Consider the following 22,534-nt stretch of genomic DNA (forward strand, 5'->3'; position numbering starts at 1 on the left):
ACATACTTAAGCGCTTAACAGGTACCATAATTATTATTATTAGTACTATTATTGTTACTGTGTGCCAGACACTGTGCTAAGCGCTGAAGTAAATTCAAGCTAATCAGGTTGGACACAATCCATGTCCCACATGGGGCTCACAGTCTTAATCCCCATTTTATAGATGAGGTAACTGAGACACAGCGAAGTGGAGTGACTTGCCCAAGGTCACACAGCAGACAAGTGGCAGAGTTGGATTGGAAACCAGGTCCTTCTGAATCCCTGGTCCATGTTCTATCCACTAGACAGCACTGCTTCTCATTGTTCCAACCCACCTCGGGAGTCACTGGGAAATCGAAGTTGGGGCAGAGTGGAACCTGGCATGATACCTGACACCTGGGAGAGTACAAGACCAGGAGCAGAACTAATAATAATAGTACATTCTGTTAAGCATTTACTAGGTGCCAATCACTGTGCTTAGAGCTGGGGTAGGTACAGTACATTCAGATTGGACACAGTGCCTCTTCCACCTAGGAAATCACAGGTTACGTAGGAAGGAGAACAGGTATTGAATCCCCATTTAACAAATGACTGAACTGAGGCACAGAGAAGTTAAGTGATTTGCCCAGTCACACAGCAGGCAAATGGTGGAGCTGGAATTGGAACCCAGGTCTTCTGACTCCCAGGCCCATGTTCTATCCACTAGGCCAAGATGCTTTTTGGGTATTCCTGCTCTGAAGGTCCTCTCCCAGAACAATTATGGTTTCCAGTTGGTCTGAGAGTCTCAAGACACCCCCTAATTCTGCTAGGTCTGGAGGCTGGGATTTTTCCACAAGCAGCTGAGAAGCCATGTGGTCTAATGGATAGAGCACAGAGCTGAGAGTAAGAAGAACCTGGGTTCTAATCCCACTTCTGCCACTTGTCTGCTGGGTGATCTTGGGCAAGCCACTTAACTTCTTGGTGCCTCAGTTCCCTCATCTGTCAAATGGGGATTAAGATTGTGAACACCCATGTACGACATGGACTGCGTCCATCCTGATGAGCTTGTGTCTACTCCCAGCATTTAGTACAGTGCCTGGCACATACTATGTAGCGAATATCATAATAAAATAAAAATAAAAAAAATAAGAGTCCAGTATTCCAGCCTCCAGACTGGCTTTCCTTCTCTACCCCACAGGGCCGCCCCAGCAGTTTCAACCAGCTAGCTCGATTTTGTGATTGTCTTATGTCAGGCCCAGATGCCCTCCCCATCCTGCCCTTTCCCTGCCCCTCACCCGCACATACCGGTCTCTTCCTGTACACCAAGTACAGCAGGTGGAGCAGATTGACCAACAGGAACACAGAATTCCAGACCACAATGTCCAGGGCACAGCGGTACAGAGAGGCCCAGAGAATGTAGAGGGCGCAGCCTGCCATACAAACGAACATCCCCGACAGGAGAGTGAGCAAGGGGACGGACACATCTACACCCCACCTCCGGAGCCACCTTGCAGCCATCCACCAGGGTCCCCTCCTCCACAGCCCTGGGAGGCCCCCCTTCCACTCCCAACCCTTTGCTCTGGGGTCTGCACCTATATCCTCGTGGCCTTGGCTGTTCCAATTTCTGACCCACATGAGTCAGCAGAGAGGGAGGAAGCCTCTCCAAAAGCATCACTCTTAATCAGTCCATCACTGGTATTTCTCGAGTACCTAGAGGGTGTGAAGCACTGTACTGTGTCCTTGCTGGGCACAGAGCACCGTGCTGGGTGCGGAACACTATGCTGGGCCCCTGGGAGAGCACAATAGCGAAGCTCACAGTTTGAGAGGCAGATGGACATTCACTGCTTACAGATAGAGAGAGCAGGAGTGAGGCGATGGATGGGGCTAGAACGGCAGATGGATGGAAACCTCACTAAGTGGAGAAGTAGGTAGAGTCCCTGTGTCAGTACGTACAGATAGGCTAAGGAAGGCATGAGCCAATCAAGAAAGTGAACTGTTTTGGTCAGTTAGAAAGAAGTGGCAGCTGTTGTGGTAGAGACAAGGGCAGTGGTGAGATGAATTTATCCTGATTGAGTCTCCCAAGGTCCTTTCTCTCAAAATGAAATCCCCCCTACCCTTCTCCTATCTATATCTTCCCCACTTCCTCAGTGAGCTCTCCTCTGTCAGCCAAACACTGCTGTATTTTTTCTTCTAGTATCTGCTAAGCACTTACTATGTGCCAGGCACTGTACTAAGCATTGGGTTAGAAACAAGATAATCTGGTTGGACACAGTCTCTGTCTCACACAGGGCTCATAGTCTTTATCCCCATTTTACAGATGTGGAAACTGAGGCACAGAGAAGCTAAATACTTGATCAAGGTTACACAGCAGACAGTGGTGGAAGTAGGATTAGAACCCAGGTCCTTCTGACTCCCAGGCCCATGTTCTATCCACTAGGCCCCTCTGCTTCTCTACCTTTCCCCCCACCAGCCCTGGCCACTGCCATCCAAGGGACTATTAGGGAGGTAGCAAAATCCAACAGACAGAGCACAGGGCTGGGACCCAGGAGGCCTGAGTTCTTGTCCTGGCATTGTCACTGGCCAGCTGGATGACCTCAGGCAAGTCACTGAACCCCTCTGAACTTCAGTTTGCTCACCTGGAAAATTGGTATCGGATTCCCATTTTCCTCATCTCTTAGATCATGAGCCCCATATATGAAGAGATTGTGTCTGTATCTACCCCAGTGCTTACCACAACAGTAGGTACTTATTATTATTAACAATAATAATGACGCTAATCAGAAAGGGAAGACAAGTCACTTGGGAGACTCAATGGCTGATCTGGATTTTGGTACATGGATAGCCAATTTACAGGACTCTGAAGGGAGGCTGGAGACAGGCAGGTTGAGGGTCACGGGGAGGGAGTGCGGTCCCCAGAACTCACCTGCAGTTAGCATCCCCCTCAGGAAGATCATGTGGAGGGGCAGTGTGGTGGGGATGATCAACCCGAGGGCGAAGCAGACATTGGCCACATGGAAGACCAGGTGATGCAGTTCCCTCCAGTTCTCACACACCGAATCATTGGAAGGCCCCGGAAGCAGGGTGAGGCCAGTAGTCGGCCAGACTGCCAGGGGCCAGGGGTCTGAGCTGTTCATCCTGGAAGTCGCTGCAAGAGAGGCAGAGTGCCGGCATGTCAGATGCTTATGAGGACAGGATGGGCAGCCCCCTTTTCTCGGCAAAGACACCCCCCACCAGCACCATTCAAGGCTGCATCGAAGAACAGCTACAGGAGGCTTCTGATAGCTCCCTCCCCACAGATTCCCTTCCCCAAAGTTCCCCTTGCTGCCTGTTTCTCAGGATGCCTTCTGGGCCTGTCCATCTCACAGAACACCCTCAGGGGTTCTCAGGTCAAAAACTCTCCCCATTGAGAGTCCACCCCAGTCGGCAACTCCCACTCTTGACCGTCTCATTCAATAGTATTTATTGAGCGCTTACTATGTGCAGAGCACTGTACTAAGCGCTTGGGATGAACAAGTTGGCAACAGATAGAGACAGTCCCTGCCGTTTGACGGGTTTACAGTCTAATCGACGGGTTTACAGTCTAATCCACTGTGTGCTTTGCAAGAGCTTACAGTCTAGTCTCACGCTCACCCACCATGGGTAGGACTGGGCTAGACCATGGGGGTGAGCTGGACAGAACAGAGGCATTGGACAGAGGGGAGTCAGGAGATGCTGCTACCTGGAACACTCATTTTGGTCTGATCACGGAATGCCAGGAAGGCTCTGAAGGTTTTTTTGGTATTTTTATTTTTATGGTATTTGTTAAGTGTTTTACTATGTGTCAGGCACTGTACTAAGCACTGGTGGGTTGATACAAGGAAATCAGGTTGGTTACAGTCCCTGTCCCACATAGAGCTCACAGTCTTAATTCCCATTATACAGAGGAGGGAACTGAGGCACAGAGAATTTAAGTGACTTGCCCAAGGTCACACAGCAGACAAGTGGCAGAGCCGGGAGGTTAATAATTTTTCCATTGGAAGTACTCGGCTCATCCCTGAGGGACCGAGGTGCTGTCTGCTTTGATCTCTACCCCTTAAGTATTTGATATTCACCGGACCCTCGGCCCCAATGCACTTACGTATATATCCATACACTTGGCCATTTCCCCTATGTAATTTATTTTAATGTCTGTCACCTTCTCTAGACTGTAGGCTCCTGGTGGGCAAAAATCATGTCTGCCTAATCTGTTGTTACACTGTACTCTCCTGAACACTTAGGACAGTGTTCTGCACACAGTAAGTGCTCAATCAATAGCAATGATTGATTGATTCGATGGAAGGGTCTTCCCAACTCCTGCCCATGCGGGAGAAAGTGATCTCAGAGTGTGCTTTGCAAGAGCCAACACAGAGTGGCACTATTTCCCCAAGGTGGGGCCAGGCTTGGCAAGAGATCTTAGCTCATGCCACAAACGGGACATTTTAATGTTTGACCAAAGAGATTAAATGAAGACATCAATGAGTTAAAACAGTTTTACAGTGATTTAAAGTAATAAAGCATGTTGAAATACGTATATTTATTCTCAAGTTAATAAACTTTGAATCCTTCCATACTGAGTAAGATTCTCGGGAATAAACCTGATGTACTATATGAGGGTAGCGAAGGTTTTTCTTTAGTCTCCCTTCTATGTTTTTAAAATAAGATCCTGCAATAGAGAGATCTACAGTATTTATGAGAAGACCAGGACAACACAGGAGTGCATGTGTGTGTTTGTGTGTGACACACTTGCTCAGAGAAGTTGGGATTCTGGACTGACAGGGACTAGAAGATATTTCAAAACATTCCATAGTTTCCCAAGAAGCTCAAATAAACTGATTTCAAAGACATATGAAATCCAAATCTTAGCAGTGTCTAGTGAAATGAGAAAGGAACTGGGACTTAGAGGTTCTAATCTTAGCTCTGCCACTTGTCTGTTGTGTGACCTTGGGATCTGGGCCTCAGTTTTCTTCTCTTTAAAAATGGGGATACTATACCTCATTCTCTCTTTCCCTTAGACTGGGGGCCTCATGTGGAACAGGGACTGTGTCCCATCTGTTTATATTATATTTACCCTAGTGCTTAGCACAATGCATGGCATAGAATAAGCACTTAACAAATGACACAGTTATTATTATAAGGAATGCCTCCTCCAAAAGCCATATGTTGTTCCCTCATCCTGGCTCCAGTAACTGACCAACCGATTGGTCAGAACTATGAGAAGAACTTGTTCAATTAAAAATCTAAATTTTATGTTTCATTGAAAAACAAATGTATTTTTTTTTAAAGGAAGCTTATGAGTCAATTTCTAATAACTAGAATTTTAAAGGTCAGAAAAACAAACTGAAGGAATTGAATCAGTTTTTACTTGGGGAAGAAGATTCCAGGACCAAATTTCTGGGACTGACTTCAGGATTGAGTAACTGCGACCCCACACTCTGGTTCTTAATGTCCTGGAAATTCTGGGTCAAAAATGCCTGATGACAGATCACCAGGAACACAATAACCCATTCCTTTGGAATTGTGACTACTAGGTGCCAAGTAGGTGCTAAACAATGGGGCAGATTCAAGAAGAATCCGCCCGCCCGAATACAGTCCCTATTCCACCTGAGGTTCATAGTCTAAGAGAGAAGGAGAGCAGGAATCTTGTCCCTTTTTTACAGATGGGAAACCTGAGGTCCAGAGGGTTTGAATGACTTGCCCAAGGTCACATGGCAGGCCAGTGTTGGAACTGGCACTAGATTCTGGGTCTCCTGACCCCCAGGCTTAAGCTCTCTCCATTCCGCCACACTACCTTATTCTTTCCAATGATAAAGCATATTTCAGCATAAGTCGTTGCAGAGGTGGTTTAAAGTGTTAAAAAGAATAATTCAAAAAAGTCATCAAAATTAAAAATCAAGGTCATCTGAAATCAAGATGAATAGTCAACATAAATTATAGAAATTAGGCCAACATGAGAAGTGGAAAAAAATATTCAAACAAGAGGTAGGTCGGTTGTTATCCTGCAGCTACAGGCATTACAATCTCAACCCACACAGCAATGGGGAGCACAGAAAAAGAAACTCACAGAAAACCACAAAAAACCACATCCTCCATTACCTGTCTAAAATGTCCATTCTTATCCACAGGAGATGTGTGCAAAAACAAGGGAAGAAAAAAGCCTGAGGACTTCTTTAATCCTTGTTGCCACATGTCCACCAGAACCTGAGGGCTGGCAAAGTCAGTTTATAGCGGAAACCCTTAAAGAAACCAAGGGCGATTCCTTCCCTTCTTAGGTAGCACACCCGTTCAAGGCTGGGATTGCATGCTAGGTATACTAATCTAGTGTTTTTCATAGAATTCTCGAGAAAGAGTCACAATCAAGGCCAGCCTCAACTTTTAAAACAGTGGTAAATTCTGGCAGTTTTAACTCTATAAAGCCTTTAAGGCATTCCTCAGTGCTCTTGCCTTAATCTTTTTTTTGTCTTTTAGGGTGCTTTTCTAATAAATTTTAATAATAATCATGCTATTTAAATGCAAACTATGTGCCAAGAACTGTACTAGAGAAGTAGCATGGTGTAGTGGATAGAGCACGGGCTGGGAGTCAGGTCTTGGGTTCTAATTCTGGCTCCAGCACTTGTCTGCTGTGTGAGCTTGGGCAAGTCACTTCACTTTTCTTTCCTTGGTTACCTCTTCTGTAAAATGGGGAATGAGACTGTGAGCCCCACAGGGGACACGGACTGTGTCCAACCCAATTTGCTTGTATCCAACCCAGGGCTTAGTACTATAACTGGCACATAGTAAGCGCTTAACAAATACCATTAATATCTTCATTACTGTTATTGTTAAGTGCTGAAACAGATACGAAATATGTAGATCAGACACAGTGTAGTCCCACATGGTGCTCCCAGTCAAAGGGAAAGAAAGAACAAGCTATTCCCGTTTTACAGATGAGAAAACTGAGGCCCGGAGGAGTTTAGAGACTTGACCAGGGTCACCCAGCAGGCAAGTAGCAAAGCTGGGATTAGAACCCAGGACTTCTGACTCCCTGGCCTGTGCTCTTTCCACTAGGCCAAGTTTTCTGTGTCTATAGTTTCATTTTTCCTTATCTACTATTGCCAGTCCTCTCTCACCCCTATTCTTGGATTGAGAACACTTTGCGAGCCAGGCATCATGTGTAACTCTCATCCATGTATGTACTGTGTGTAAACTATTCAATAAATACTATTGAACAGGCAAGAAGAGACTGATCTATAAGAGGAATACTGGGCGGTTTTCTGTACATTAATGGTAATGACCTCTTGGTACTTCAACCAAATTCTTTAAACTTGGATTCCCAACAAGGAAACTGGAACTTTAAACATCCAAACAGTATGAAAACAAGTTGCCTCACTGAGTGGAGGCTCTGGCATTTCCCTGGAGAAGTGTTCATGGGAGAAAGAACAGTAGAGGAAGAGGGCTAGTGCCTAATGTAGGAGTGGAAAAATCTTTCGCCCATTGCTAAAATGAAAAATTCCTCTATTCAGAGAAGCAGCATGGCCTAGTACATAGAACATGGGCCTGGGAGTCAGAAGGACCTGGGTTCTAGTCCTGGATCTGCCACTAGTCTCATGTGTGATCTTGGACAAATCGCTTAACTTCTCTGTGCCTGTTACCTTGTCTGTAAAGTGGAGATTAATACTGTGAGCCCCAAATGGGGCACTCACTGTGTTCAACCTGATTAGATTATATCTAACCCAGTGCTTACTGGGTTAGAAAGAATGCTTCTGGAAACACTATTTAAGATCACACTAAAAATTACACTTTGAGCTATCCATATTGCCTGTACCATCCACCACTGTGGCCACACTAATCATTTAGCATAAGGTCCAAAGTTTAGCAAGAACATTCTATCCTGGACCCATCTGTCAATAAATACTGAAAACCTTGATTCTGTTGCCACTTGAAAGTTGAGCTCTCAACTGTTTTTACACACTTCAAGAATGCATTACCAAACAGCTTGCAAAATACATTCCAATTGTAGATCAAACTAGAAGCGTTTTGTTTTTCCGAAGCACAGGCCAGGAGCTGAAGCTGGACATGATTAGATGCTCTTAAAAGCGTTCGGTACCTGATCTCTGGTTGCGAACCGGGGCAGACAATTATCCGGAACCAAGGACTCCCATTTAGCAGATGGGTCGTGGATACACATGGGGGTGTATGTGTTGGGGCGGGGGAGTTGACCTTGAGTCTAAAGGGGTTGCATTAAGGTGAGTGCTTGGCCAATTTATCAATCGTATTTATTGAGCACTTACTGTGTGCAGAGCATTGTACTAAGTGCTTGGGAGAGTGCAATGTAACAGAGTTGGTAGACTCATTCCCTGCCCACAACAAGCTTACAGGCATTAAATATAAATAAATTATGGATACAGCTTGGAGTCATCTTCCTCTGAACCTGGGGCTCTCCCAAACGCTTAGCCCAATGCTCTGCACACAGTGGATGTTCAGCACATGCTAGAGACGGACTGCTGTAAGTCAGCTGTCACCTCTGGCAAGGACAGAAGTCGGATGGACGCTGGTTTAGCAGCTGTCATCCGTATCCGTTGGATCGCCTTCAGCGATCAGGGATCCAGTCTACCAACTCTACTTCTTAAAAGAAGCAAAGCACGGGCCTGAGAGTCAGAAGGTTGTGGGTTCTAATCCCAACTCTGTCCCTTGTCTACTGTGTGACCTTGGGCAAATCACTTCACTTCTCCGTGCCTCGCTTAGCTTATCTGTAAAATAGAGATGGAGACTGTGAGCCCCACGTGGGATAAGGGGTTGGATCAAACCCGATTTGCTTGTATCCATCCCAGCGCCTAGTACAGTGCCTGGAACATAGTAGATGCTTAAATACCATCATTATTATTATTATTACTGTACTCTCCCAAGCTTTTGGTGCTATGCTCTGCACTGTTACCACGGATTGATCAATCGATCAGGTTCCCGCCGGATTCCAAATCTCGAGAGGGCCGCCTTCAGAGGGGACAGGAGCGTCTCCCGTCCTTCCCTCCCCCACTGGGAGGACCGACCCTGCCTTTCACGTGGCACCGGGCTGGAGGAAATGATTATAATAATAATGACAACAATAATGGCATCTGTTAAGCGCTTACTGTGTGCCAAGCGCTGTTCTAAGCGCTGGGGTAGATACAAGGTCATCAGGTTGTCCCATGTGGGGCTTACGGTCTTCATCCTCATTTGACGGAGGAGGTCACTGAGGCCCAGAGAAGTGACTTGTCCAAGGTCACACAGCAGACAAGGGGCGGAGCTGGGATTAGGGAAGAAGCTGGGGGCTCCGGGTGGGGGGACGGCTGGGTCCCCTGACTCAGTGGACTGACTCGCCCCCGCCCCCAACAAAAGCGCCCCCCCCGAAAGTCCGCCCGGACGCTGGGGACCCAAACCCGACCCCCTCCCACCCCTGATCCCCGCACGGTGCCACCAGCCTTCCCCCCTCCGCGGCGCGGCCGGGGTCCCGCACTCACCTGGGGTGGGGCGGGGGCGACGCTGGGCGGCGGGTTCAGGACCTCGGGCGGCGGGAGGAGGGACTCCCCGGGGGCCTGAGAGCGGCAGGTGGAAGCCCGGAGTCCAAGCAGCCCGACCAGCGGCCGGACACCAGAGCAAGGGGGGAGGGGATGGACAAGGGAGGGGGAGGGGGGCGGGACTATTGGGGGGCGGGGAGGGGGGCTCAGCTTGCTCCCAAGCTCCTCCTCCTCCGCCCACTTTCGCTCTAAAATAATAATAGCCTCTGTTAAGTGCTTACTATGTGCCAGTCACTGTACTAAGCGCTGGGGTGGATGCAAGCAAATCGGTTTGGACACTGTCCCTGTCCCTTCGTGGGGCTCACAGTCTCCAACCTCATTTTACTGATGAAGGAACTGAGACCCAAAGAAGTGGGGCTCACAGTCTCCAACCCCATTTTACAGATGAGGGAACTGAGACCCGAAAAGTTCCCTCTGGAAGAAGAAGAGAGCCCAGTTTAGGCCCAGGTCTCGAGGCCCCAGATGGCCTGCAGGGGAAGCGCTCAGCGAGCACCAATGATAACTGATTGATAATAATAATTATAGTATTTGTTAAACCCTTACTATGGGCCGAGCACTGCTCTAAGCAATGGGGTAGATACAAGGTCATCAGGTTGCCCCACGTGGTGCTCACAGTCTTAATCCCCATTTGACAGATGAGGGAACTGAGGCCCAGAGAAGTGAAGTGACTTCCCCAAGGTCACACAGTAGACAGAGGGTGGAGGCAGGATTAGAAACCACATCTGGCTCCCAAATCCATGCTCTTGCAATTAGGTCGTGCTGCTTCTCTGACTGATTCTTTAATCTTTGATTGATCTATAGAAGCAGCATGGCATAGTGGATAGAGCGCAGGCCTGAGAGTCAGAAACTCATGGGTTCTAATCCAGCTCTGCCACTTGTCTACTGTGTGACTTTGGCCAAGTAACTTCACTTTGACTCAGTTATCTCATCTGTAAAATGAGGATTAAGACTGTGAGCCTCACTTGGGACAATCTGATTACCTTTTATCTAGCCTAGAGTTTAGAATAGTGTTTGGCCCATAGTAAGTGCTTAACAAATACCATCGTGATTATGGATTGATTGGGGCAGAGTGAATGGGGGAAGAAGGAGGGGATGGGAGGTGAGGGACCCCCGCCTATTCCCCCAGGCGGCCCCGGGATTCCTCTGAGACCAAGGTGTCCCGGGTCTGGGGTCTAGGGTCTGGTGTCAGGCAGCCCAAGCCTTGGGGCCGGAAGATAGCGAGGGAGGAGAGGAGAAAGGGGAGGGGGAACGTAGAGGGAGGTGAAGGGGGACCCTCCTCAAGGGTAGCTGCTGCAGCCGGAGGACCCTGGAGAAGGGGGGAGCAGAGCTGGTTAAGACAGACCCTCTTCCTGTCTCAGCCGCTAACTCCTTGCACACTGCTAAGAATGGATGGATGGATGGATGGATGGATGGATGGATGGATGGATGGATGGATGGATGGATGGATGGATGGGTGGGTGGAAGGAAATCACTTAAATCACGGTGTCATATTACTGCCATGGCTATGGGGAGTGAGGGGCTGGGGGAGCTGAATGAGCAGTTTTAGAGGTACCAGACTCAGCTAGTTGTGGGCAGAGAATGTGTCTGTTTATTGTTATATTGTACTCTCCCAAGCACTTAGTACAGTGTTCTGCATGCCCTAAGCACTCAATAAATACGATTGACTGACTGAGCCCAGACAAGCTCTGCCATCTATTAAACTCAGGTATTCTTAGGGATGAAGTATTGAAACCGGTGCAGACTGTGTGAATAAGCATAAACCCGGAACACTTTGGTATCCTTCCGGACCCCACCACTCCCTGCTACCACCACACTTACATACACAACATCAAACCCTGCTCCGTCTAGCCATAATTTATTTTAGTATCTGTTTCCCACAGGCGAGTGCAAGATTCTTGAGAATAGGGGTCATGTCAGCTTACTCTATTGTACTTTCTCAAGCACTTATTACAGAGCTCTGCACAGAGTAAGAACTTTCCAAGTGCTTAGTACAGTGCTCTGCACACAGTAAGCGCTCAATAAATGCGATTGAATGGTCAATAAATATTACTGATCGATTTATTGAGGAACGGAGAGTGTGAGCGGGGGCACAGTGGGAGAAGAGAATGAATAAGACAGAGAGGGGCAGGTGGAGAACGTTGAATCCAATTATCAAAATTTTGGATATTAAAGATCCTGTAAATTTCAAGGGGCTAGGAGAGGCGAAAGAGTGTGGATGACTCAGTGCAAACCTGCACGACTACTGCGGCTTCTGGGAGTTACACTGACTCTTTCAGATCCTAGTTTTCTTAGCCTGGAGGAGTTCATGCTGCTTCCAGCGAACAGCTTAGAAGCTGAACGATCTTGGCTTCTTATTTGCCTGAGGGAAAAATAGCCGTCTGGCTTCAGAAATGCAAGGAAACAATGAGATACCCTGGGCGGAGGTGAGACGTCACGGAAATGTTGTTTTGGTCGTCGTCGTTCCTTTGGAGAAAGGCAGCCCATTAGCTTCTGCTAAAGGGGTGGCCCAGGTTGAACACAGACCCTCTCTGTTCCTTCCACCACAGGCTTGCAAGCTGCAAGTCCTTAATCAGGCAGTATGGAATTTCCCCCAAGAATCCAGGAATTAGGTCCCGCCTCCAAAAGAAAACTGACGAAACATGCAGTAGTCCCCGAAGCAGAGCTAATGGCAGTTAAGCTACTGTAATGCATTCTCCTAGAGCTGGCAACAGGGAGCAGACGGTGCTTATAACGTCAAAGATCACTGACCTGGCCTCCCTATCCCGTGTTTGTTTTTCCACTGGTCGTGTTTTCCTAAAGGGAAGAAAGGAGCCTTCTCCCTCCCTCCTTCTCACCACCCTCCCACCACAGTCCGTTAGGTTACAAGACAGAAGCAGTGTGTACTGGAGGCTTTTAAAAATATGTAGAAAAAGCATTTCAGAATAGATGGGAAAAAGTTTGGCAGAAGTATTGATGCAGAGGAGACTGATGTTCAATTAGGATGAAGTTAGACATGAAGAGAAGATTGACACAGAGACAGGGACAGGAAAAGGTAAAAAATCCCGAAATAAGCAAAGTCTGGAATTTATATAGGCCCCCATCCTCCGAGGACCTCAGACAATTACATTCAAATTTTAATCTGATTTGGCTATCTTATATCTATCCCAGCACTTAGCACAGTGCTTGGCAGATAGTAAGTGCTAATAAGACGTCAGTAGTATTATGAACCCCTCCCCATTTTATAGATGAGGAAACAGATTCAGAGACAAAGAGTGCCCTGTCCTAGGTCTCACAGAAGGCAGAGTTGAGCTCAGAACCCACATCTCCTGTCCCTTGCTTTTTCCATTTACGTGTGTTTAGATTCATACTGCACAGTCTCACCCTTTGGTGTTCCCACTAAGGATGTCAGTCACCAATCCTCAGAAGGCTCAACTGCAGATCCTCCAACCAGGATCCCAGGATCTCCTGCAATCAGACATTGCCTAGACAACTATCTGGAAGCAGCGGACACCCTGGAAGATTGTGCAAATGTGGGTTATTCTTATTCTTGTATTTGTTAAACTTTTATTATGTGTCAACAGTGTACTAAGCCTTGGGGTAGATCCAAGTCAATAAGGAGCTCAGTCTAAGTACATTTTCTACTAGACCACACTAGAGGGTTACAGGTCTACAGGCAAGGATCCGAGATAACTGTAGTATAAGGTCTTTGAGGGCAGGGATATTTTCCAACTATATTGGACTCTCCCAAGCACTTAATACATTATAGTTTAAATCATTATTACATTAGGTTGTTATATTGTACTCACCCAAGCACTTAGTACAGTGCTCCATATAAAGTAAGTGCTCAATAAATATAATTCATTGAATACATTGCTCTGCATACAATAGATTTTAAGCTCCTTGAAGGAAGGGATCATGTTTAATTCTACTAGACTCTTAAATGCTTAGTTCAGTGCTATGGGAATAAAGTAGGCAATGAGTAATTTTCAGTGATTAACTTGTCTAGTAGATAGAACACAAGCCTGACTCAGTAGGATCTGGGTTCTAATTATGACTCCCCCACTTGTCTGCTGTATGACCTGGGCAAGTCACTTAACTTTTTGTGCCTCAATTACCCCATCTATAAAATGGGAATTAAAACTGTGAGCTCCATATGGCACATGGACTGATTAGCTAGTATCTACCCCAGCACTTAGTATCCCGGCTCGGCCACTTGTCAGCTGTGTGACTTTGGGCAAGTCACTTCACTTCTCGGTGCCTCAGTTCCCTCATCTGTAAAATGGGGATTAAGACTGTGAGCCCCACATGGGACAACCTGATTCCCCTGTGTCTACCCCAGCGCTTAGAACAGTGCTCGGCACATAGTAAGCGCTTAACAAATACCAACATTATTATTATTATTACTCAGTGCCTGGCACATGGTAAACACTTAAATACCATTTTTAAAAAATAAGGTCTCTAGTACTAGATAAAAGAATCACTTGTTTTGGGTATGGATGACCAATCTGTAAACCATTGAAAATAAAATAATTGTCACTTTAGAAATCCTGCTTGGTAGAATTTACAGGATGGTCCATATTTTATTTCACAACTGGGAAGACTGTCTTTTTCAACTTTCATTTTGTGGGGCACCTACATGATGGGATAATTCTTTCTGCTTCTGGTAAATCCCCAAGAGGCCTGTATTTGGGAACCAATGTGATGTCTAATATTAGTAAGACAAGTAATTGGAATAAGATTGGAAAACCAAAACACAAAGCAGAACAAGTTAAAGAGGGAAAAATAAAATAAAAACCAGGATAATTATGCTGCCATTAACTGATGCACTTAAGCACTTGGCATTCCCAGGAGGAAAAGGTTTATTTAAATGCAAATTATAATTACTACTCATAATTACTCTGTTGTTATAAATTCATGAAAATAAGTCTGCTCTCTGACAATGCCCTCATCAGGAGGTTTGTTTTTCCAAATACTGCAGGCAGCAAACATTGTACATGGCATCAACAAAAGTAAACACGTCGTCAGTGAGAGTGGCGGATCTTTGTCTCTCTCCCTTCATTTCTCTCTGTGAATCCAGGTCCCTGCTAAACTCCGATGCTCTGGGGTCTGTTTCCTATTTGACCCTTCTACCTGGGCAACTAGGCTCGAGATGAAGTTATCTGGAGGAACAAGAGGGTGAGACTCCCTCCCAACCAGCTGCACTTTTCCCTGGTTTGCTGGATCCAGGAATGATGCTTCAGTGGCATATTGGATAGACCACGGGGTTGGAACTCAGAGGCCCTGGGTTCTAGTCCTGGATCCACCACTTGTCTGCTGTGTGACCTTGGACAAGTCACTTAACTCCTCTTTACCTCAGTTTCCTGTAAAATGGGAATTAACTCCTACTTCCTCCTAATTAGACTGTGAGTCCCATATGGGCCAGGGGCTGTGTCCAACCTGAATATCAGTATCTACCTCAGCACTTGGTACAGTGCTTGGCACATAGTAAACCCTTAACAAATACCATAATAATAATTATTATTGTTATTATGAGGCTTCTGGAATCAGTGATATCCTGCACGGTATTGGAGGTGGGGCTGGGGGAAGGATCTGTTGCTCTATGTCCTATCAGCCCCCACAAAAGGGCCCACATCCACTGTACTGCAAATTCCTTGAGTGCAGGACCTGTGTCTGACTACTGTACTTACCCAGTTTAGTACAGTGTTGTGCTCACATTAGATTGTAAGCTCCTTGAGGACAGGGTGCACTTCCTAACCCTTGGTGCAGGGCTCTGCACACACTAGATGTTCAATAAATACAAGGCTCCTCTGCCACCTGAAGCTAGCCCTGCCCTTTGAAGTCTGGAGTGTGGGGGAGACATGACAGTATCTTTCACAATTGATTCTAAATAGGTTGCCTGACTCTCTTTCCCTTCCCTGAACTAACACAGTCCTGATAGAATCGATGTCACAGGCATTCAGTCTTCTGACCTGGATCGATCTACCAAGAAAAATGAGTCCCAGACTTTCTGTTTGAGATGATATTGATTTGCAGACATGCTGTTTTCCATCGGATAGCTATCAACTGCCTTGTGCCCTTCTCCGTTGTTCTCCATGCTCCAAGCAACTGGAAACACTTTTTAGGGGTCCAACATAATGAAGGCAAGCAGATTAATTCCTCTTTCATTTTCATAAACATCTGCAGGTTTAAATATCCAACCATAAGTCTCCAAGCATTCACTCTTCGATGGGCCCTTCTCCTGGATCTTTAAGGACCCACAACTCACATTTCTAAGCTCTTTCCATCAGGCCAAGCTCCTTCCCACACAGCTGGAGAAATTGAACTGAAGAGCTGGGGAGTGGGAGCAGAGAGGCCCTCAAGACCTTTCTTCATAGGGCAGAGCAGATGGAGACCCCATTCCTTTTGCTGTTGCTGTAGGAGCATATCAGGTAAGTAATCTATTCCTTTTGTCCTTTCCTTCTCCTTTTCTTGATCTTCCCCTCCTTTCACCAGTAGCACTTCTGAATACACAAACCAACACACTCTATTAAAGCTTTTATTCTTCCTCTCTCTGCTTCTTCCTGTGTGGAATTGTTTTAGTGTCTGACTCCCAATGAGACTTTAAGCTCCTTGAGGGCAGAAATCATGTGTATTATACTCTCCCAAGTGCTCTACACATTGTAGGTGCTCAGTACATTCCACTGATTGGTTGATTTTGCTGCTTTTGTTAAGAGCTGAAGGGTGCTCTCTGGCCCTCTCCGAGCACACACCACAGTCAGTGCTTTGGGACAAGGTGTGTTTAATAACAAACAACATCAAAAACACAACCAAGAGATGAAAACATCCCCATGGAGATGACTGGCCTTAAAGGAAGATTCAAAATGTTACTATAAAAATGCAGAATTTGGAATAGTTTGCATTTTGATAACAGTCGTACCAGCACACATTCCAAATTATAAATCGAGAGAGGAAATATCGACAAGCGGCTCTGATATTCCTTCATCTTAATCATATTTATTGAGGGCTTATTATGTGCAGAGCACTGTACTGAGTGCTTGGGAGAGTACAACAGAGTTTGAGGATAGATTCCTTGCCCACGACAAACTGTCTATAAATAAATAATAGATATGTTCCTAAGTGCTGTGGGGCTGGGGGATGGGTGAATAAATGGAGCAAATCAGAGCGAAGCAGAAGTGGGAGAAGAGGAAATGAGGGCTTAGTGGGGGATGGCCTCTTGGAGGAGATATGCCTTCAATTAGACTTTGAAGGTGAAGATCTAAAGAGGGAGGACGTTCCAGGCCAGAGGCAGGAGATGGGCAGGAGATGGGCGGTGAGAGAGACGAGACGAGATCGAGATACAGTGAGTAGCTTGGCATTAGTGGAGCGAAGTGTGCCCTGCCAAAGAGCCACCAGCAAGCAGGAAATTTCCACTCTGAGGACAAGTCCACCCAGGACCAACCAAGACCTTCCCTTGCCGCCACTGGCATGATCTCTTTCCCCACATCAGCAGGAATTTACAGCCTTGAAGAACAGCCCAACTAGGTGGAAACACAGGACGACCCATTAATTTAGCTGTGGCCAAACCAAAGGTCACCTAGTAATTAGGCAACTCGATTAGAGGGAAGTTACATATAGGAACCCATTTTACACAAATGAGGACTAATCTTAAAGCTTCAAGGAGACATTTTCCTAACTTTTCTTATAAGTAATAAAAAAGAAAGAGTGTTCTCTTTAGAGAGTAGAGGCTTGTCAGGAACTCAAACCCTGATGATTGTCTGATCCCAAGCAGGAATGCCCTTACTTTGAAAGGTTTCCCTTGAGGCACAAAGTAAGGCAGGCAGAGGTTTCAAGAGGCAGACCATTAGGCTGAAAGGGACCTTCTAATCCCATTTTGGAGGCTAGGAAGCTCAGGCTAAAAGGCTTTATTGTAAGTCAAGTCTCACTGTGCCCCACCCCAATTCTCAACCATAATGAAGGAAAACAGCATTTCCAAAAGCCCAGACTACCCCTCCTTCAGACCAAAGCCTGCTTCGAGCCTGATGATTAGAGCTCTTGCTAGGACTGAGAGTTCCCAGGTGAGACCAATAAATGCCTGACAGGAATTTGAATGATCACAAAGCTCAAACTGGTGCTGTAAAACCGATTGCCTCAAGAATGCAGTCAGGGCTCTTTCCTTTATGGTAAACAAGCTTTCCTGGGAATCCTGCTAGTGAACTCTCTGGGAAACATAAAACTGTTCCAGCTTCTTAATTTCTAATTAGTCACTAAATCATAAACACTTATGGTTTAACAGGGCATTTATCTTGAACTCATCAGAGGAGTTTCTTTTGAGGTCTTAAACTGAATAGGAACAATAGAAAACCAGATACCTAAAGGTTAATTGTAGGTAAAGTGTTTAATGTTCTGTCATCAATGATGTTCAGCCAGCTACAACCCCAGATGAAATCAGTGGTTGTTACTTCAGTCAATATATTAATGGGATTTTTTTTTTAGCATTTACTGTGTGCAGAGTACTGTAGTAAGTGCTTGAGCCAGTACAGAAAAATAAAGTTGGGAGACATGATCCCTACCCACAAGGAGTTTACAGACTAGAGGTCACTGACCCTGATCTCCTTAATCCTCACATGATTTCAAGCACTATAATAATAATAATGATATTGGTACTTGTTAAGCGCCTACTATGTGCAGAGCACTGTTCTAAGCACTGGGGTAGATACAGGGTAATCAGGTTGTCCCACTTGAGGCTCACAGTCTTAATCCCCATTTTACAGATGAGGTAAATGAGGCACAGAGAAGTCAAGTGACTTGCCCACAGTCACACAGCTGACAAGTGGCAGAGCTGGGATTCGAACCCATGACCTCTGACTCCAAAGCCCGTGCTCTTTCCACTGAGCCACGCTGCTTCTCCTGACTATTCAACTACTGAGTTTGTCCAAGTGTTAATTATCAATATCAATATTTGGCAACAGTCTACAAAGAGTCTTCAGGCATTTAATTTAGGAAATTTGGGACTTCTCTCCTGAATTTGTAAATGAATTCTTCTCTATCCAACTAGAGAGAATCTAATAATAATAACCATGGCTAATTGTGGTATTTGTCAAGCCCTTACTTTGTGCCAAACACTGTACTCAGCATTAAGATAGATGCTATATCAGTAGATTGGAGATAATCTGAGTCCCATACAGAGGTCACAATCTACTTAGGTGAGAAAATGGGTACAGAATTCCTATTTTACAGGAAACAGATGCACAGATAAGTTATGTGACTTGTCCAAGGTCACACAGTAGGCAAGTGGCAGAATAGGAATTAGAAGTCATGTCTCCTGACTCCCAGTCCTATGCACTTCCCCTTAGCCCTCACTGCTTTTATATCAACTGCAGAGAAGCCCATTTGGAAAGTTATTCAGTAGAAGAAACAGACAGTTCTATCTTGGCTGTTGTAACAATTTAAACACATTTGTTAAAATGCAGGCTCTGAGAGTTTATAACGGCAGGAAAAACAGAAGAGCCAAGCAGCATCCCTTCTTGAGCCCATATTCTAGCAATGAATTTCAGACAGTTTGTAAGAATGCAGTATCCTAAGTTTCTCTCGAACTCCAGTTCACCGCCAGCACTAACCATATTCTGGCTTAGCATAATAATGAAGCTTAAAACTATGTTCACATACCTTGCTGATATATGCAAATGTAAAATTCAGCACAAAAATTGGTGTAATAAGCAGGGAGGCTATTAATAGCAAATGTTTTATTCTGGTTGCAGGGTTTCATTTCTTCACTGAAGCATTTTTTTGTCTATGGGAAGCCATGGCTAGTTCTATCAAATTTACTGTAGTAATAATGTGAGTTCACTGAAGCATGTCATTTATACCAGTGAAGAACAAGACTGTGCAAAATTGACTAGTGTCTGTGGTAAGTTTAGAAGAACAAAGCAGTGTATTTCTTCTTCACAGTGAAATCAGATTAGAAATGACAGGGGAGGGGGAGAGGCCAATGTGCTGGTAAACAGGCTAATGAACTAGCATTAAACATTTCTCTGGCCCAAAGCATATCATTTATCAGAGAGGAGAGAAATGGGTAGGGATAGTGCAGGCATGTGAGAGACCAAACACTGAATTCACTATCTTCTGATAACTCCTAAGTTCTTCCTAATGACATATGCCAAGACCAAGAGGAGAGAAGAATCTAAGCTACACAGGAAGCTCAAGAGTTAAGTTGCTAGAGAAACATAGTTATTGGACTAAGCTGAAGGGAACTATTCTTCTCAGATTGATTTCAAAGGAAACTTCTCCATCCCATTGATCAACCAGGTTGCCCTTCTCTGTACCATCTCCGCCAATTTTATGTACTGACGTAGCAACTACAACTGCACACAATAACCTGGGAAGGAATGGAACCTGGCTCTATAGAGTGGCAAAGCAATAGATCAATCAATCAATGGTATTTACTGAGTGCCTATTGTGTGCAGAGCACAGTACTAAGCCCTTGAGAGAGAATATAACAGAGGTAGCAGACCTATTCCTTGCCCACAAGGAGCTTATGATCTAGAAAAGGGAGAACAATGCCATTTGTTTTAGTTTTTAACCCCAGAACAGAGTAGGACATCCACATCTGCACCCACATATAAGACCGACGATTTTCAAAAAGTAGTCGATTATGACTTTGAACTATTTTTCTTGCAGACTGATGGACCGGCCCAAGCCCATTGTAAGCAATTGTAACTTGGATTATTTTTCCCAATGTTCATTAGTTTACAATGTTCACCTTGGAATTCACCTGTCATGACTCTAACACTGGGCTCTAGAGGAACTCTAGAAGAGCTCACCTGCCAACTTGGAGATTCAAGGCTATTGCAGTCTGCCAAATAAGGCTTCTATATCCTTGAGGTCTCTGCCCAAGCTCACACCAACTGCCTTACCCTTGCAAGTCTGAAGTGTTTGGTAGCTCTATTCTCAATGCCTACTAGGATTCTGACCAGGATTCTGGAATCCTGCAAAGAAGACAGCAGTAACCCATGAATGGCCTTTGGAAAACACCTAACATTGCAGATGGAAACTGTCATTCAACTTTGGAGGAATCTATCCACCATACATGAAGCATGAAGGCTCCACCAACATCTTCCAACAAGGAGCATAGACAGTGTTTCTCTCACATGACACACTTCAAAGACAGCCACCCAAGCTGGTAAGAATGAATGGACAAAGTCAGATCAGAAGTGGTAGTGGTATCTCACTGCTCTCCATGGAGGGCAGCCACTAGCCAGCATCCTTTACCTGGAATGCATTTTAATATCTGTCTTCCCTGTCAGACTGTAAACTTCTTGAGGGCAGGGATAGTGTCTACCAACTCTGTTGTACTGTACTCTCCCAAGTGCTCAGTCCAATGCCCTGCACGCAGTAAGGACTCAGTGGATACCAATGATTGATTGATTAATTGACTGATCCTTCTGGGCCAGCTCTGAACCACATTATCAGCTACAGGCTTCCCAAACCACAGGGTGGGTTGAGACCAAAAGGTTTCCCAGTTGACACGACCTGTGCTGCTCAGCAGACAGAGAAGAACAAAGAAAAACATCAAGAGTTCAATTCCACATCCTTTGAACCTCCAAATGAGTCTGATGCCATCACAGATCTGGGTTCGGATGGCTTAAGGACAAATTTGACGATCTGCAGTGGCTCAGACCCCTGGGACTGGTTCTGATGGAGTTCCCTGAAAGGACAGCTTCAAGATTGACAGGTCCATAATATTTGAGCACATTTATTGAACACTTGCCACTTTAAGGGTTTACACACTCACAGTCTTGCAAATATAGCATTACATTACAACAGACACAAAAGGCAACCCTAATCCTACAGTATTGCCTGTAACAACAGTAATTGCCTCACTCTTAGATATCAGCGATTTCATTTCGGTTCTTTATCTCCATAGATGTCTGTCTATATACAACGAACAAGAGAACAATTGGTGAAGTTGCAGAGGAAAATAAAATCACTGTCCATCTTCCTAGAGGGCTTTTTACAGTCTCTGCTGAGTTTATTCTACAAGGAAGACTAGTCAGCCTCTACTAAAATCAACAATAACTGTCCCCAAGCAAGGATATGCTATCCCCTTGGTAAAAGAGAATGGGGCTGGAAAGCAAGATTTGGAAAAGGGACTGTGGCCTAACAGAGGAGTCTGGGATGCACTTTGACATGACTTTGTTCACAGTTTTCACCAAGGAAAACCTGCTAAGCTACCCAATAGGAGAACAATCTTAAATTCACCTGATAGAAACCCAGAGCAGAAAAGAATTCTTGTGGCAGTCCTACTACACGAGGCAAGACAGCACACAAAGATATGTCATTTTCCAAATACTATGATAAAACCCACAAGAGAAGTCAATAAAAATGATTCAAGCCTGCAGGTATTGTAAACCGAGTAGCCTGTTGCAGAAAGTATAGCTATTCCCCAAGTTCTCTGAACTGTAGCAGGTAGCACTTGATATTCCAGTTGGACTTTATAAAAGCACTGACAAATTCACTTTTCTGCATTCTCCTCTGCAGAATTCTGCATTCGACTTTGGGAATGATGAAGATAGGATTTTTCATTGTTTTTAGAAGTGAAAACCTGTCTCAGTTCCCTATTGCCTGGAAGAGTTGTTTGAAAGTGATTCTGCTGGTGGTGTTATGACCGTCTCTGGCACTGCCATTTGATAGAAGTTAGGCAGTCGAATGTCATAGCGATGTCCCCGGCCCACATGCACTCTGTCATTCAAGGCATAGAGCTTGTCGGCAATGTCGCTGCCAATTAGAACGGAAAACAGGCGAGAGATGAAACGGTGCTGAGCAAAGAGCAGATATAATTTCTTCCTCCTCCAAGCCACGTAGCGGCAGTCGGTTTCTGCTATGAGAGTTACCTGGAAGACATGAGATGGCAAATAAATTCCCTCTGCTGTATAGAAAATGTGTGTGCTCTTTTTTGGAGGAGAATTGTCAAAGTTTTTCTTTGCCTTATAGAGATATATATGGTCTCTGCTGGTTCAAGGATAACTCAGTTTTCTGTTTTTCATATGAACAGCTCTCAAATACATAACATG

The 22,534-nt window shown here is 45.3% G+C and overlaps 1 protein-coding gene across 3 annotated transcripts in view; it reads right to left on the bottom strand.

Moving 5' to 3' along the window:
• Positions 1 to 22,534, bottom strand: part of LOC100074298 (popeye domain-containing protein 3) — a 43,853-nt gene that overhangs the window by 9,128 nt on the left and 12,191 nt on the right. The window contains exons 4-8 of one of the 3 annotated variants that reach the window (XM_029047521.2): positions 22,202 to 22,354; positions 14,668 to 14,686; positions 14,023 to 14,035; positions 2,882 to 3,093; positions 1,264 to 1,388 (exon numbers count right to left, since the gene is read on the bottom strand). In XM_029047521.2, coding sequence (XP_028903354.1) covers positions 1,264 to 1,388; positions 2,882 to 3,093; positions 14,023 to 14,035; positions 14,668 to 14,686; positions 22,202 to 22,354 — 522 coding nt within the window. Of the gene's footprint in view, positions 1 to 1,263; positions 1,389 to 2,881; positions 3,104 to 9,449; positions 9,586 to 14,022; positions 14,036 to 14,667; positions 14,687 to 21,200; positions 22,355 to 22,534 lie in introns of those variants that run through there. The other 2 variants (XM_029047519.1, XM_029047520.1) reach the window with 2 other exon arrangements.

This window comes from Ornithorhynchus anatinus, chromosome 19, assembly GCF_004115215.2.
Source record: "Ornithorhynchus anatinus isolate Pmale09 chromosome 19, mOrnAna1.pri.v4, whole genome shotgun sequence".
NCBI classification, from domain to species: domain Eukaryota; kingdom Metazoa; phylum Chordata; class Mammalia; order Monotremata; family Ornithorhynchidae; genus Ornithorhynchus; species Ornithorhynchus anatinus.